Source organism: Capsicum annuum, chromosome 10, assembly GCF_002878395.1.
Source record: "Capsicum annuum cultivar UCD-10X-F1 chromosome 10, UCD10Xv1.1, whole genome shotgun sequence".
Lineage (NCBI taxonomy): Eukaryota > Viridiplantae > Streptophyta > Magnoliopsida > Solanales > Solanaceae > Capsicum > Capsicum annuum.
The window spans coordinates 13383066-13398750 of record NC_061120.1 but is presented as its reverse complement, the minus strand read 5'-3'; the positions used below and the strand labels follow the sequence as shown (position 1 = coordinate 13398750).

General features: G+C 34.5%; 1 protein-coding gene across 1 annotated transcript; it reads right to left on the bottom strand.

The window, feature by feature from the left end:
* Positions 1 to 4622: 4622 nt before the first annotated feature.
* On the bottom strand, positions 4623 to 9578 carry LOC124887703. Its single transcript, XM_047397606.1, has 3 exons — positions 9394 to 9578; positions 5269 to 5922; positions 4623 to 5118 (listed from the first exon to the last, which is right to left on the bottom strand). The coding sequence occupies exons 1-3, from the start codon at positions 9576 to 9578 to the stop codon at positions 4623 to 4625; spliced, it is 1335 nt and encodes a 444-aa protein (XP_047253562.1).
* Between the last annotated feature and the right edge of the window lie 6107 nt (positions 9579 to 15685).

The following is a 15685-nucleotide window of genomic DNA, read 5'->3' as shown; positions in this document are numbered from 1 at the left end:
TTCTTGATGGGGAGAGTTTGGTGGAGAAAGGAAAGAATATTCAATAGCATTAGCATAAGCATTATTAAAGGAGGGTTGTTTATTGTGGTTGTTAAAGATGCTTTCATTTTTGTAAATCCACAGTTTCCACAGGCAGAAAGCAATGAGGACATGAAAGCTGACGTTATGGACCAATTTTTTAGGGTGTGCAAGAGGTTTTCCACAGTGAGATTAGTCACTGTAGGAGGGTTGCATCCCATTTTCTGGTAGAAAGTATGCCAAAGAGAGGTATTACAACTACAAAAACAAAAGATATGTGCAGTGTCTTCATTATGGTTTGGACAGAACCTGCAAACTAGCTCTAAAGGGATACCCATTTGATTAAGAGTACGGTTGCAAGGGAGCCTATCGTGTTGAATTAGCCAGAGAAGATATTTTATTTTTTTTGGAATTTTCAGAGACCAGATCCAGCTGAAGTTCTTAGTATTCTCTCTTATGGGTTTTTTGGAGCTAACCAGTTTGTAAGTTGATTTTCTTGTGAAAACCCCTTTGCCAGTGAGATTCCAGATTGGGTAGTCAGTGTTTTTCGTAGTAGAAGGGATGAAAGTGTGATTGATGGTATGGATGAGGGACGGAGAAAGTTGGACTGCTAAATAGGAGAAATCCCAAGTATTGTTATGCCATAGATCTGAAACCTTTAAACCCATATGGTTAAGTGGTATCAGCCCATGTATAATTTTGCAAAGAGGCTCCGTATTTGGGATCCAATGATCCGTCCAAAAGTTAACCTTATCACCATTATAGATGATCCACCTAGTAGCTTCCAAACAGATGCTAAGACCCTTAGTGATGATTCTCCAGGTCTTAGAGACACCTTGGATTTGGTTATTCTTGTGGTAAGTTTCTTTGGAGAATTTGCTGGCAAGGAGTTTTGCCCAAAGGGATTGGGAACTTTTGGTGAATCTCCAAGCTAGAGCTGCGTGAGAAGTAGTGTTTTTGACACTAGCTTGTTGAATACCCATCCTCTGAGATACTTAGGGCAAGAGACGGTCTCCCAATTGATCATGTGCATTTTGAGAGCTATGTATTGCATGGGGTGATTGGGAATGCTATTAAGGGTAGCTCTAGTTAGGATGGTTCTACCAGCTTGATTGATCATGTTGATTTTCCAGCCAGAGAGTTTTCTTTCATTCGATCAATAATGAATTGAAAGTCAGCCTTTAAAGGAGGACTATGAAACATGGGAAAACCAAGATAACGACCAAAATTTGTTTTAGCAGGAATGCCTAGGGTGCTTGAGATATTCTGGGAAACTTCTTGGGTGCAGTTATTAGAGAAAAAGATTTTTGACTTGTTTCTATTGATTTTTTGACCTGAGAAGGAGCTGAAAACTTCAAGAACCCTTTTAATCGTGTCATAGTTCTTCTGATCTGCCTTAGTGAAAAGGGTAAGACCGTCAGCGAATAATAGGTGAGAAAGTTTGGGACCTTTCCTACTGATGGCAATGGGAATCCATTGAAGAGTGTCAACCTCGTGGTTGATTCTACAGGAGAAGAGTTCCATGCAAAGAATAAATAAGTAGGGAGACAGTGGGTCCCCTTGTCTTATACCCCTTGTAAGAGAGAAGAAGGGAGTTTTTGTTTCATAGATGAGCACAGAAATTAAAGAAGTTAAAATACAAGACATAATGAGGTTAGAGAGCAGAGGGGGGGGACTTAAAGAAAATTAAAGCTTTTCTAATGAAAGACCATTCAATTCTATCAAATGTTTTATCAAGATCAATCTTAAGGATCATATGTCCTTGTTTGCCTTTCATTTTGGAGAAGTGATTAATGAATTCCTGGACAATTATGGCATTGTCAGAGGCTCTTTTGTTAGTGAGGAAACTAGCTTGGGTAGGGCCAATGATTCTATTGAGGAAAGGCTTGATTCTATTAGCAATGATTTTGTTTATGATTTTGTACTGGGTGTTACAGAGGCTAATGGGGCGGAAGTTTTTCAACGTACTTCATTTTGGTATTTTGGGATAAGAAAGAGATAAGTGGTATTGACTTCAGAATCCATCCTACCCAAGGAGAAGACTTTATTGCAGAAGGAGGTGAGCTTTGATTTGATTGTGTCCCAGTATCTTTGAAAGAACAGAGGATGAAGGTCGTCAGACCCCAGAGATTTCATGGCCTTAAAGCTAAAGACGGATTTCCTTATTTTGGCTAGTGAAGAAATGTTGTCCAGCATAGAGTAGTAGTTGGAAGGGATAGAGCCTTTAGCAGCGGGGTTGGTGACATTGGAGATGGTGGAACTGGTGTGGTCAGTGGTATACAGGGATTTATAGAAGGAAAGGATGGAGTGTTCAATGTCCCCCTGGGAGTATGACCAGTTACCTTGATCATCCATTAGGGAGAGGATTTTATTTTTTTCTCCTTCTATTGAGTGTAGACGTGTGAAAGAATTTGGTGTTTGCATCTCCCTCTATGAGCCAGTTGACCCGAGACTTGACTTTCCAAAAATCACATTCCAATCTTAGGATTTCTCTACATTGGTGAAGTAGAGAGGTTTCAAGATTATGAAGAAAAGAGCTAGCAGGGTAATGGGGACTTTTTTGGATCCCAGCTAGCCTGGCTAGGAGTTATTTCTTATTGAAGAAGATGTTCCCAAAGACTTATCTATTCCATGGAATGATGATGTTTTAGAGGAAAAAGATAGAGCTAGTAAGATCATCACTATTGTGGAAAGCTTGATTGATTAAAGTTGGGAAGTATGGATGGGAGCACCACACGGGTTCCATTCGGAAAGGTTTTTTTTTTGGGGGGGGGGGGGGATAGGGGATCCCACAAGGTCGATCAGGATAGGGCAGTGATCCGAGTGGGTTCTGGGAAGGTGAGTAATATAGGAGTCGGGAAAGAGATGAAGCCATTGTACATTTGCAAGGCATTTGTCGATTCTTTCGAGGATAAGGTTATTCCTATTTCTGTATCTATTATTTGTCCAAGTATGTCTACTTCCCTTAAACCCTAAATCCACAATCTTACAATGATTAGCACAATTTCAGAAGAGATTTACTCTATTATTTCTATAGGATTTCTCCCGAATTTATCTTGGGCTGAGAGGACTTCATTGAAGTCACCCCCAACCAACCAGCTGGTTTTTGGGAGGCTTTCTACGGAGTCATCGAAGGTGATAAGTTGGTTCCAGAGAGTTTTCCTGATATCTAGGTGAGGGATAGCATAGACGATACTAAGAAGCCAAGAGGAAAGGGGAGAGGTTACCTTAACAGCCACATAGATAGACTGAGGGGTGATAGAGATGTCAGTGATGCTGAACATATCCTCTTTCAAAATCATAACTAAACTACCTAACATCCCAATAGTAGCAGACTGGATTTGGTAATCAAAACCAAGATCCGAGGTAAGTTGGTGATAGTCACTCATACGGGTCTCTAAAAAGGCCAGAATGGCAGGTTTATGAAGGCCTATCATTGCCTTGCAGTGATGGAAAAATTCTGCAGTATTAGTGCCCCTAGCATTCCATATTATGAGATTCATCATCAAACTGTTTTGGGGTTGAGAAGGATTCTCCTTTACTGTCTTCCCTTTGTTCTGGGGGTCCAGGAGAGACTGTGGTAGATTGATGTTGATCATGGTCTTCAATGGTTCCAGAGATAGCACAAAGTCCCCCCCCCCCCCCCGCCCCGTTAGGATGCTCGGAGATTGGATATTCATGGAAAACTTTGTTAAGTACCATGGAATTAGGATTATCCACATCTCGCTCACTAACTCTGCGAATTTTAATCCTATCTGTCTGTCTAGAATAGTTGCCTCTTTTATGGGCACTTTCATGGTTTCCAGAATAGCTTCCATTTCTTGATTGCTTTCCTATAACATTTTCAGGGTTTTTCCTCTTTCCCACATCTCTGGTGATAGCGGTCTGTTTTGTGTAGCCTCCACTTAAGAAGGAGAACTGTCCATTAAGAGCATAGGAGGACCATTTAGGAGTAGAAGTGGATTGGGAGGTGGGAAGAAGGGTAGTGTCTGGGAGATTTGACTGATAGTATTGGCTAGAGATTCTGTTGATAGACTGCCTGATGAGTCCTGTAGAGAAGTTTCCATCAGGGCACTCAACCAAAGGTTGTTGCCGTAGTTAGCTAGGCTACGGTTTAGAGCTTCCTTTGCTAGAACAGCTGGGAATTCCAGATTCTGAATCACAACTTGAATCTGTCTCCCTAATAGACTTCCCTGGAGCGTGACTGACATATCTTGGAGCCCCATTTCCAACCATAAATTTGGGGCATGATCCAAAGGGAGAGGTTCGGAGATGAGCATTAGAGGGGGAGGATGATTCATGTTGAAGTGGAGGACTTTCAGAGATAGTTTTAGGAGGAGTGGTATTTTCGGAGGTATTTGTGACCAGGTTCTTATCAACATGGTGGTAATGATGATGAAGAGTTTTCCCCGAGGTATTGCGGGTGGAAGACGCAGAGGGTGCAGTCAATTTAAAGAGGGGGCTTGGCTGAGAGATTAGACTTAAATTAGTCATGTCACTCTGATGATTAGAGGTCTCAGGCTCTAGAAGTGTCTCAAACCTATTGGGGGGCCCATCGCTGACTTACTATTAGAGAAAACTTAAGAAGAAGAAGAAAGATTTAGTTATTGGGCTTTTTTGGGTTGGGCCTTCGTACAAAGAGGAGCATTAGTATTGCTCTTGGCCCAAGCTAGTGGGCTGTGGTGAGATTTTAGGTCATGAGCATTGGGCAACCTATTCTTTGTGGCTGAGCTAGTGGGCCTCTTACCAAGAGTTATCTTATTGGACCGGTCCAGTGTAGAGGTTTGGTCCGATAATGAAGTACCCTGATTCTTACTCGAATTGGAAGGTCGGCGGGATCTTTCCGGTGAATCGATCGAAGAATTTGGGTTTTGAAGTTGATCAAGAAACTTACCTGATTTTGGATCGTAAGACTTGGTGTTTACATTGGGCTTGTCTGCTTTCTTCGTACCTGTATTAAAGTGTCCTTTTCTGCGTGATTTCTTACCTCTTTTGGTGAAAGAAACAGTTTGCCATTCCAAAGTTACCTCCTTTGAAGTGTTGAACTCCGTTGTTTCAGCGCTGTTGAGGTTGTTATCTTCGCGAATGGTTTGCTTAAAGCTGTAGTTTTTGGTGGTATGACCCAGTCTCCCGCAATTGGTACACAGGAACCCTTCTCCTTCATAGAAAATTTGTTGATGAGGGTGTCCAATTGTTATAGAGGTACATACAGGGGTGTCCATTTAGATATGAATACAGATACGTGCATACCGTCCTCTAAGGGAGGAAGATGTAGAGGCATCTATTTTTAGAAGACCCTCAATTTTCTTCCTAATTTTTTCCAGTATCGTGTTATCATAAAATTCAGTAGGCAGGGAGGGAAGTCTTACCCAGAATGCAGAAGAATTAATTTTTGCCTTTATAGGTACGAAATTAGGCTCCCAAACCCTTGTTGAGACGTAGGAACCAGTGACAAACCACGAACCTTCCAAGAGGAATTTTTTCTGACTATCCTCAAGAGCAAGTTTAACCGTATAGTAGTCCTCCCCTAAGTCAATGAGGACTATGTTTTCTTGGAGTCTCCACAGATCAGTAATCTTTGAACGGAGGAATTGGTGGTTCAATTTCCGGCCAATGCATTTAATGATTACAGATCTTCTCCACGAGAGGTATAGTCGTTGTTTGTCCTCATCAGTCAAAGGGATATACTTTTTGCCAGATTCAGGATCTAGGGTGCCCAATTTCTCAAAGTTCATGGGGGATTCAGAACTCCCATGGATTTTGTCACTTGATTCCTCTGCTGTCTCTTTGTAAGACATTTTCCTTGGAGTGTCTTCTTCCATGATAGCCGGAGTTGGGTCTGGAGGGTCCGGCGGTGGTACCGGTGTTGGTGGATCGGGGTTTAGTGGTGATGAAGGGGAAAGCCTAAACAATACTCTTCAAACAACTACATTGTGGATTCTATTGTGTTATTGTGTTATGGTATGAGAAGAGGTGTCTTCTATTTATAGAGTTCCAAAACCATTCCTCCAAGAAAGAGGTTTTCCAAATATGGAAAAAATTTATATTTTTCTCTAAGGAAAAATAAAAGTAGTTATGGTATTACTTTTATTTTCCTTTAATAGAAAATTAAAACTCAAATTTGGTAAGAAAATCAAGGTAAAAACCCTAACAAGTACTGATTATTTCAGTTTTCATTTATCCGGTCCAATTCTTTCAATTTTTTTACTATTTTAATTTTTGTAATTTCTAATTTTTAATCTAAATTTTTTATTTTACATTATTTATGTTTCATTTTCTGTCTTTTTATTTCTGAATCATTACTTCGTGTAATTTTATGTTATGTCACGGATTTTTATTTTTTATTGTTTATTTCTTCATCTAGCATAACTGATCAACTGCACTAGTATTTTAATTTTTGAATTAAAATAGAATTTTATTGTTGAAGTATTTCACAAATTATTGTTAAAAATTATTTAAATATATAGTTTAATTTAAATTTAACATAATAATTAAAAATAATTAATTAGAGGCCATTTTAGTAATAATGATTCACAATTTATCAAATTGGCATAACATAAAGGCGAAAGACGTGTACGATCAACACTTATGTCTCTCTCTTTTTGGTTCGACACATATGAAGTATGAACTATATGATTTCTTTAATATATCGACATTTACAACGTCTAAAGTGTTTGAATTGTAGTTATTGAAATATCTCACAAATTATGTATAACAATTATTTCAATTTAAAATTGAATTTTATTTAAATATACTAATTAAAAAATAATCAATTAGAGGTTAATTTAATAATATGTATAAGTATCGATCCGCAATTTATCAAATCAACGTAACATAATGACGAAAGACTTGTATGGTCAACTCTTATGTCACACTCTCTTTGGTTCGACACATGAAGTATGAACTATATGATTTCTATAATATGTTGACATTTATCTTGTCTGAAGTGTTTGAGTTGTCGTTATTGAAATATCTCACAGATTATGCTAAAAAATTATTTAAATATATAGTTTAATTTTATTCAAATATAATAACTAAAAACAATTAATTAAAGGTCAATTTAGTAACATATATAAGCAACGAATAACAATTTATCCAATCCGTGTAACATAGAGGCAAAAGACTTGTATGATAAAAAATAACAATTGTTCGAAGAGGAATAAATTGTCCCTCAACTCATCTTTTTCTTTATTTAAGTTAAGAAAGAAGTCAAATAAGTTTGAGCTTTTTGTCTTCAAATCAATAAATTATATGTATAAATTTTATTATTATTTGAATACGTGATATTATTTTTCATAACTAAATATAAATATATTATACCTTATAAATATTAATTTGAGTTTAGTCTACTTATTTTACCTGTACTATGATATTTTTAAATTCTATTTCTTGAAAAATATGATCAAACATAACACTCCAAATCTAATTGTCTATATATGGTATAGTATATGATTAGTTTTTAATGTACTTCAATAGATTGATCCTTTGATTTTTGAAATGAAGTAATCTCCACAATTAAACAACATAAAATGCTAAAGTTTTGGAGGAATATTGAAAAGTAATGTAAAATATTCAAATACCCTTATCTAATAATCATAGATACCAATTTATTAATTTCCAATATTCATTTGAAATAATTGTTCTTTATTATTTTATAAATATCAATTTATCATTAGCTAGTTATAAACCAAACTATCAAACCAGATTGATAGTTTTATTTTAATTTAAAATTTTAAAATTGACTAAATTACCTTAGTTTTGATTTTAATCAAAAAATGATCCAAACCGAATTATGAACACCACTATTTAAAAAGAAAAAAAGAAATTAACATCTTTTTATTTCTTGAAATGCATATTATAATTGTGTGTTTCTAAGAAATTAAAATAATTGTAGTTCAAATTTTATCAAATAAACATAATATTGTATCACAATCAATATTTATAATTTCATTCGAATTGAGTAAATTAAAGAATTATTTTTGGGTTGATCAAGAAATAAAATTAAAAATTGAAATAAAAAAAATAATTCATAAACATATTTAATAACGAAGATTATGACTATGACATAATTCAGAATTTAGACATAGAAATATGACATATTTAGTTTTTATTTATCAACTCCACTTTTCAAATAATTAAGATTACTTTAATTAATTTATTTTAAATTTTATTCTTAGATATGTTTAAAATAAAACTTTTTGAATGGGATGGTATCTTTTTCAATTTAAATTATTTATCCTCTTTTTAGTAGACTAAAATATAGGAATATAAGATTTTATAAACACACGTTTGTGTGTGAAAAATTATAAAATAATTAATGAGCATCGTAATAAAAAATAATAATATGATTGAAAGTTAAAATCTTATTGTTAGGACCAATCATTAAGTTTCTGCTTAAATAAGTTATAAATATATTTAAATTATACCGAGTAAAATTTGAAGTCAAATATAAGTTTATCTATACATTATTATTAAAATGAGAGTAAAGTTTGAAATACACTTTTTTTTTTTTAAGTATAAGTAAATTTATAGTTTTTAAATTTTATGTAGAAAATTTTTATACTTATTAATTGATGTTGTTTAAATCAATTTTAGTTGTTCAATAAATTTAGGCAATTGGAAAAAGTGACTGCATTTAGAATATATTTTGGAGGGAAACTTATTTGGAAAAGCATGGTAAAACTAAAATTAGGCTATAGAAGTCTTTTTACAATTGTGGCCAAATTTATGCCAAAAAATTATGGTCATTTAGAACTTTCCATTTTTTAAAGTTTAAGAATGTATTAATTCTTTCCATTTTTTAAAGTTTAAGAATGTATTAATTATTCTTTTAAGAATTACTCTACTTTTTAATGTGGGTTTTCAACAATTTTTTAATTTTAAAAAGAGTTTGAAAAGAATCAAAAAGTAATATTGATTAATATCGTCATATTCCCCTTTGCTTAATTTCTTTAATTCTTTCTTAAGCGGTGTACCACTGTCCAAATTAGTTAATTCATATATATTTCCATAAAAGATGTGATTTATATTATCACTCATGCAGTTTTTATGCATGTAAAGTATATTTTTATTTGAAATATCTATGAACTGATCAATTAACTCAGAAGTTAGACATTAATATAATTACTTTGATATTTGACTCTCGATTGTCATCTTTTACTATACAGAAAGTATTTATCTTTTTACCTCTTTTTATTGATCCACAAGTAAATACAAAGATATTTTATATAATTAATAATAACACTTACATTCACAATAATGAGTTAAAAATATCAAAATCTATAACAAACAATAATACAAGTTTTACTATTACAACTAGCATGGTGCATTATGATCCGGGCATGTAGTTTTTTTATGGTCAACGTTCTTACATACGGAGCAATTGTTTTTTCTTGATGAAAATGATTCTCTGACTCCACGCCTCCTCTTGTACAACCTTCTTCCCAGTTTGATAGTATTTGAGTCAAATATGAAGGAGGTATTAATTTCTCCAAAATCTCTACAGGAACAAACCAAGATTCTTCAGGAGGCACCAGATTAATATTCTCACTGTATGCCATTATATATCTTTTCACCGAATAATATGGAGATGAGTACTCAAAAATTTGAGTTCCATATTATGCACCATATTGGGCTCAAGGCGTTGCCATAGCATATAGACAAGGTATTTTGTTCAAGTCAAAAACTCTACATGTACAAGATCTTGTTTGAAGTCCACCATGGCAACATCACCATGACCGTTGATACTAAACTTGTAATCTACTATTTGATGAGCAAATAACCTATTCCCCAAACTGATATTCGTTGATATTTGTTTTTCTGCTTTCCTAAAACAAATTTGTTTCTATTGTTTTTTGAACTGCAACGCCAAACATTGAATTAAATGATTCAGCTATGTTTGACGTCATAATATTATACCAATAGAATAAATCACTTAGTACGACATCATAGAGTAAGTATTACAAAGTTGTAACTCAAACAAGACATTAAATTCATAAGAATATACCTATTTGCCGGACAAAATGCCCGGATCTATCTGTCAAAACCGACAAGTTCGAAATGTTGTGCTGCTTTGGGATACATATCCCTTATTTGATTGAAATGGTCAAAAAACTCAGCTTTATTATATGTTTTAGCTGCTCTATAAAAAAGAGTCACGATCCTTTCGCTGTGAAAGTTGTTTCAAATATTTTCTTCAAGATGCCTAATGCAACAACCAAAGTGAGTTGAAGTGAAGAAAATTCAACTCATCTTTCATATACTTGGATGCCTATTCTAAATTATACACAACTCTTCGGTATCATCAACGCAGCTTCGCATTTGTTCAAAAAAATGTATATGAGGCATCATATTCCTTGTCCACTACACAAAAAGTGATGGGAAAGATGTGACTGTCGGCATCCTATGCAATCGCCACTATAAAAACTCCATTATACTTGATCCTCAAGAAAGTTTCGTCGACGGCTATGACTTTTCTCAACTATTGAAAATGAAGAATCCAAGCACCATGGGATATAAAAAACTACTTGAACATTCCATTTTCATTAACATGCAACGCCGTTTTATGATAAGCCATCACTGATGACTTTCTAGTACCTTTTAAGCCTAAATTATCATGCTTTTTTTTACTGATTTCCGTTGATTTGATATTTATCTCATACTGAATGCTCATTTGAGTAGAAAAAGTTTAAAAGGAAAGATAAGCAAGTCTTTCAAGTCAAAAGGAGGTCAAATGTGAAAGTAAAGGGCCATCTTCTTTGTGTTCGCTTTCCACCTGCTCTCCATCTCCTTAAGCAGAACAAGATCAAGGTGAAATTTTTATAATATTGGTCAAATGTGAAATTGGAGCTTAAATAGGGGATTTAATCTCATTTTTCACCATCTTTTATCTATCATCTATCACTACACATTCCTCTATCTTAGCTTAGATTAGGGTTTGTAATTTCTTGGAGCTTGGAGCCTAATTTGTACTAATTTTGAGCTAAGAAGACATTAGAGTGACTTTCAAGTGAAGAATTAGCTAATTCCATTGAAGATTTGTGGAGATTTAAAGTTTGGTTTGCATTATTTTTATCCTTCATGAATTTGTTTGATGGAATTCATGGTTTATTTGTGTTTATTGTCTTTATGGTTTGCTAGTTCTTCCTCTTGGGATTATTCTTGAATAGGGTGCAAGTGTATGGGTTGTTATGTATTTGTGTAGATTTTAGTTTGTTGATGATGGGTTCTATTATTGCTTGATTAAATAGGTTGGGATTTAATGGGTGAAATCCCCAAATACCCACATGAGTTTGATGGGTGAAAACTCCAAACTCTAGAAAGATCTAAGCCATCTTTGAAAGAAGGATTTTGGGTGAACTTTAGGAACCCTCATCATCCTTGAAAAAGGGATGTGGGAACCAAGGCAATAATAGATAATTTATGGGTATATCTTACTAATTTTCACTATCTTAGAAATAAGGGTGAATATGAGGTTGATTATTCCTCGGGTTCCATCCTAGAAATAGGGGTTCCTAATTGAGGTATTAGGTTTCTTTAATTGCACACTCGTTAGGTACTCAAAAGAGTCAACGAGTGAAAGCATTGAGGCTTTGTTAAAAAACTAGCCTCAAGGATTTTAAACCTAGCCTACCAGATCATCAACAACTAGAATTGACATTGAATCATTAGATACCCATGCATATCTTACCCCTAGGATAGCATAGTCCCAAGATCCGCTCCTAATTGTTTACACTCTAATCATTTTAGTCTTGAATTAGGTCTTTAGAAGCCCAAAATTTTTTTTCATGATTGATACCCATTTTAAACCCCAAAACCATTTTGTACCATAAGATTGAATTTAGTTAGTAGCTCTCATTCCGAACCTACTTAATTGCTACACACATTATTCCTCGTGGATTCGACCCCGACTGCTAGTTGGGTAAATATATTGACAATGACTGCCTTGCACTTAATTGAACGTGTAACTTGAGTGTTATCAAAAATAGCGTTGTTGCCGGGGAACAATTTGGTGTATTGAGTTAGTTTGGAATTTTAGGTTTCTTTCTTTAATTCAAACTTGTAAATATTTGTTTGTGATTTTCTTTTGCTTTTTGTGTGTGTTAGATTTTTTTTGTTTCTTGTTTACTTGTTACTATGGCAGCTCGGGACTACTATGATTTTGGTGATTGGAAATTCTATCTTAATGGTCCATGTCCATATTGTAATGGACCCCACTTTTGTCAAGATTATAGATATTCTCCCCGGAGAGAGATGTGTGCACCATCTCGATCTTATAGAAAGTATGGTTGTTCTCTATGTGGTGGTTGAGATGGACATTATAGTTATTCTCCAGATGCCCCCAACCCTCGTTATGCTAACCCAATTACTTGTTCTTCTTATGATTTTGATAGGTCTTATGGTCTAGAAAAAGAAGAACGAAGCACCGGGAAGAGTAGCATTGAAGCTATGCTTCAACTAATCTTGGATCGTTTAGAATCAAAGGGAGATAACATACATGATATGCATCAAGACATGGGGGCATGTAACGAGGAAAAAAATAGGATAGAAGAGATAGATATGGAGGTCAATTATTCAAACACCATAATCATGCCAACTCTTCTAAATGAGCTTGATGGTTGTGAACCCTCAGTGATTTCCCAACCAACCGAATCAACCATAAGGGATGATGCCAAGATTGGGGAAATAGTGCTAGAGTCAAAAGAAGAAACCAAGCAAATCTTTTATGAAGACTCTAGCCCAATTTTGTGCGAAGATGTTGAGAAGGATGCAATTCCAATCTCACTCGAACCACTTTTCAATATTATTCTTGGCGGATGTGATGAAAGTCGAACCACCCAACCAAATGATGAAATTTGGAGATAAGGAGGAAAATCCATACATTTTGGAGTTTCTCATTCCAAAAGGACAAAATGAAGTCCCTCACTTTAAGGTCAATAAATGCAAAATTTGATGTGTAACAAGTGAATTTTTAATGCTCTCGCCAATACCCAATGAACCTAGTAAAAAGTTTGATGTGAAGTTGGGTAAAAGGTTTAAATCTTCAAAGTGGTGAGATAGAAAATATTTCATTGTGTCCTCACCTTTGCCCAAAATGCCTCAAAGATGTATTGATCTAAAGTTGGGCCGTTGTTTCAAGTCTTCCAAATTGAGACATTAATTTGATAGGCAAAAAATGTCGCGCCATGACTTTAACTAAGACGCTTCTTCGGAGGCAACCCAAAAAAATTTTCTTGATGTTTTCTAATGTTTTTAATTCATTTTGTTAGCTTGTTTTTTGGTGTTCGTAGGTGATAGCACAGGTTCAAATGGGTACTTCAAGAATAAAACCCCGGATAAGTATATTGGACTTTTTTTTCATCACTTTCCTCTCTTTAGTAAGCTTACCAGGTATGATCTTTAAAATATAAATGAAGACCATATTTCATGGTTTCTTTTGATTTGAATTTAATTCATTAGGGCTTAATTTGGTAGAATATGGTTGTTGGGATGAAGATTTTTGTAACGCCCGAAAATATGATCTCGAGACGTCACACGGTGCTCAAGCCTACGAGTAGTCTTAAGCTAACCCTGTCTGCCTTCTACTAAGCCTGAGTCTCACAATAAAGGAAATATAGGTATAAATTATACTAAATGCAAAAATCTGTCTTAACTAACTGAGAATATCTGAAATATAACATCTGAAATAACAGACTTAAGAGCCTGGACAATCAAAACTAAATAATCTGAATCATATCTAGCTGTCTGACAGGCCTCAACTACTAATACCTAGAGAGTCACTGGGACAAACCCTTAGCTGACTCGAACTATCTAAAAAGAATACTAAAGCATATAAACTAATAAGCTGAAATATCTGAATGACTAAGTCCCCGAACTATGAGGACTCAACAACTGAAAGATGTAGATGGAGATGCTCGAACTACTCACACTGTTGATACTGAGCACCTGAACCTACAATATGAAACAATGTAGCACATAGATTTATATATGGTTCAGAACTTTGAAGATGTACTAAGTATATGGGGGTGAAATGCATAGGTAAAACATCATCTCATTATCATAATTTGTAAAATAGTGTATGCTAAATGTAATGACTCACATAAGCTGGAATATCTGAAATACTGAAATCTAAAATCATGAATAGCAAATCATACTTTGTAAATCTACTGAGTCATATTATTTAGTTTTGAAAGTTGTACTAATGTTCTGTCTATAAACCATACTGTCTAAGTATGATAACGACTCACTTCTGAATCTAAAACCTGAAAGCTGAAATTGTAACTAATATCTTTTTGTAAAGCATAATCTGAATAAAGTAGTGACCCTTTATACTTAGTTTTCTAAAAGTTTTTTCTGTTAAGTTGTAAACTTAAGGCTTTAGGGAAATACTTTAAAACTATTCTGAAAGCTTTTACTGTTAGGGAATTCACTTAAAAACTATTTTGCAAGGGAGGTTCTTCTAACTGATATAAACCATGTGAGCTAACATGGAGTCTAACGTCTTGTTTCCCCAAGGGGAAAACCTCACGATGGGGAGAGGTGTCATACTCTTGCCAAGGAGTATAACCTGAGCTAGGTGATCACATCTATAACTGTCATCCATGTAGAAATGGGAATAATCTGATAATCTGTACTTACGTTGGCTACGTAGTTCTGTGGAAGATAGGGCACGCTAATCCCACACTTCCAGCTTGGTGCTAAATACTACTCCCTTTAAATCTGCACTTATTCTGTTGAAAATCCACTTTAAAATCTAGTATAATGGTTTATTACGAAACCAATTATGCTTTATTTGAGTCATTATGTAAATAAAGCTAATCAAAATTCTGCAATCTGTAATAAATCTGTAAAGCGGATTCCAAAACTTATCTGAGGATCAAAAGTTTAAAGCTTTATTGAAATTTATAATTAATATGATCATAGGATGCTTAAAGCATCATCTTTCTTGAAATATCAACATATAAACTTGGGCTTAGTAACTCATGCATCAAGTTCATGTAAAGACATCATAAAGTTCATGCTTGATAATGAAAACAATGATAATTCATCTCAAAAATTTGGAAATTACTGCAATAGGCATGAAAATATGAAATTAAACATGAAATTCATCTTCATAATAACTTGAAATCTCATAATCTTACAAATAACAGCATTATGTATGAACCTTAATTCAAAACTTATGTATAATCATTCAAAATCATATGAATTTGTAATTAAAACTTATTTTTGGGCATAGGGATAAAAGAAGATCCTTGTTCATAAACCCCACATACCTTGGTAGATGATTAGATGAAGAATCTTGAATTATTGATTCCTATTTGAGTTCTTGAAGATGAGTTCTTGATTATCTTGTCTTGGGAATCCTCAATTTGGTGCTTTCTTGAAGAAATAATGGAGGGATTTGATTTCTTGGAGAAGAAGCGTTAGCGCTTTAGGTTTTTCTTTGAGAGAGAATGGATTAAAATAAGCATACAGTGCTTAGAATAGGCTTTAATTCCTTGTTTTGGATGAATTGGGGGCTTGGGAATTGACCAAAGCCTCTTTTAAAATTTTCATTGAAACTAAAAAAATCCCAACTTTGCATGCCACCGCGACACGCCACTATCACGGTGGCTCACTGGATAAGGGACAACTGGGAATTTTGGCTTCAACGCGATGCGGTGAAATC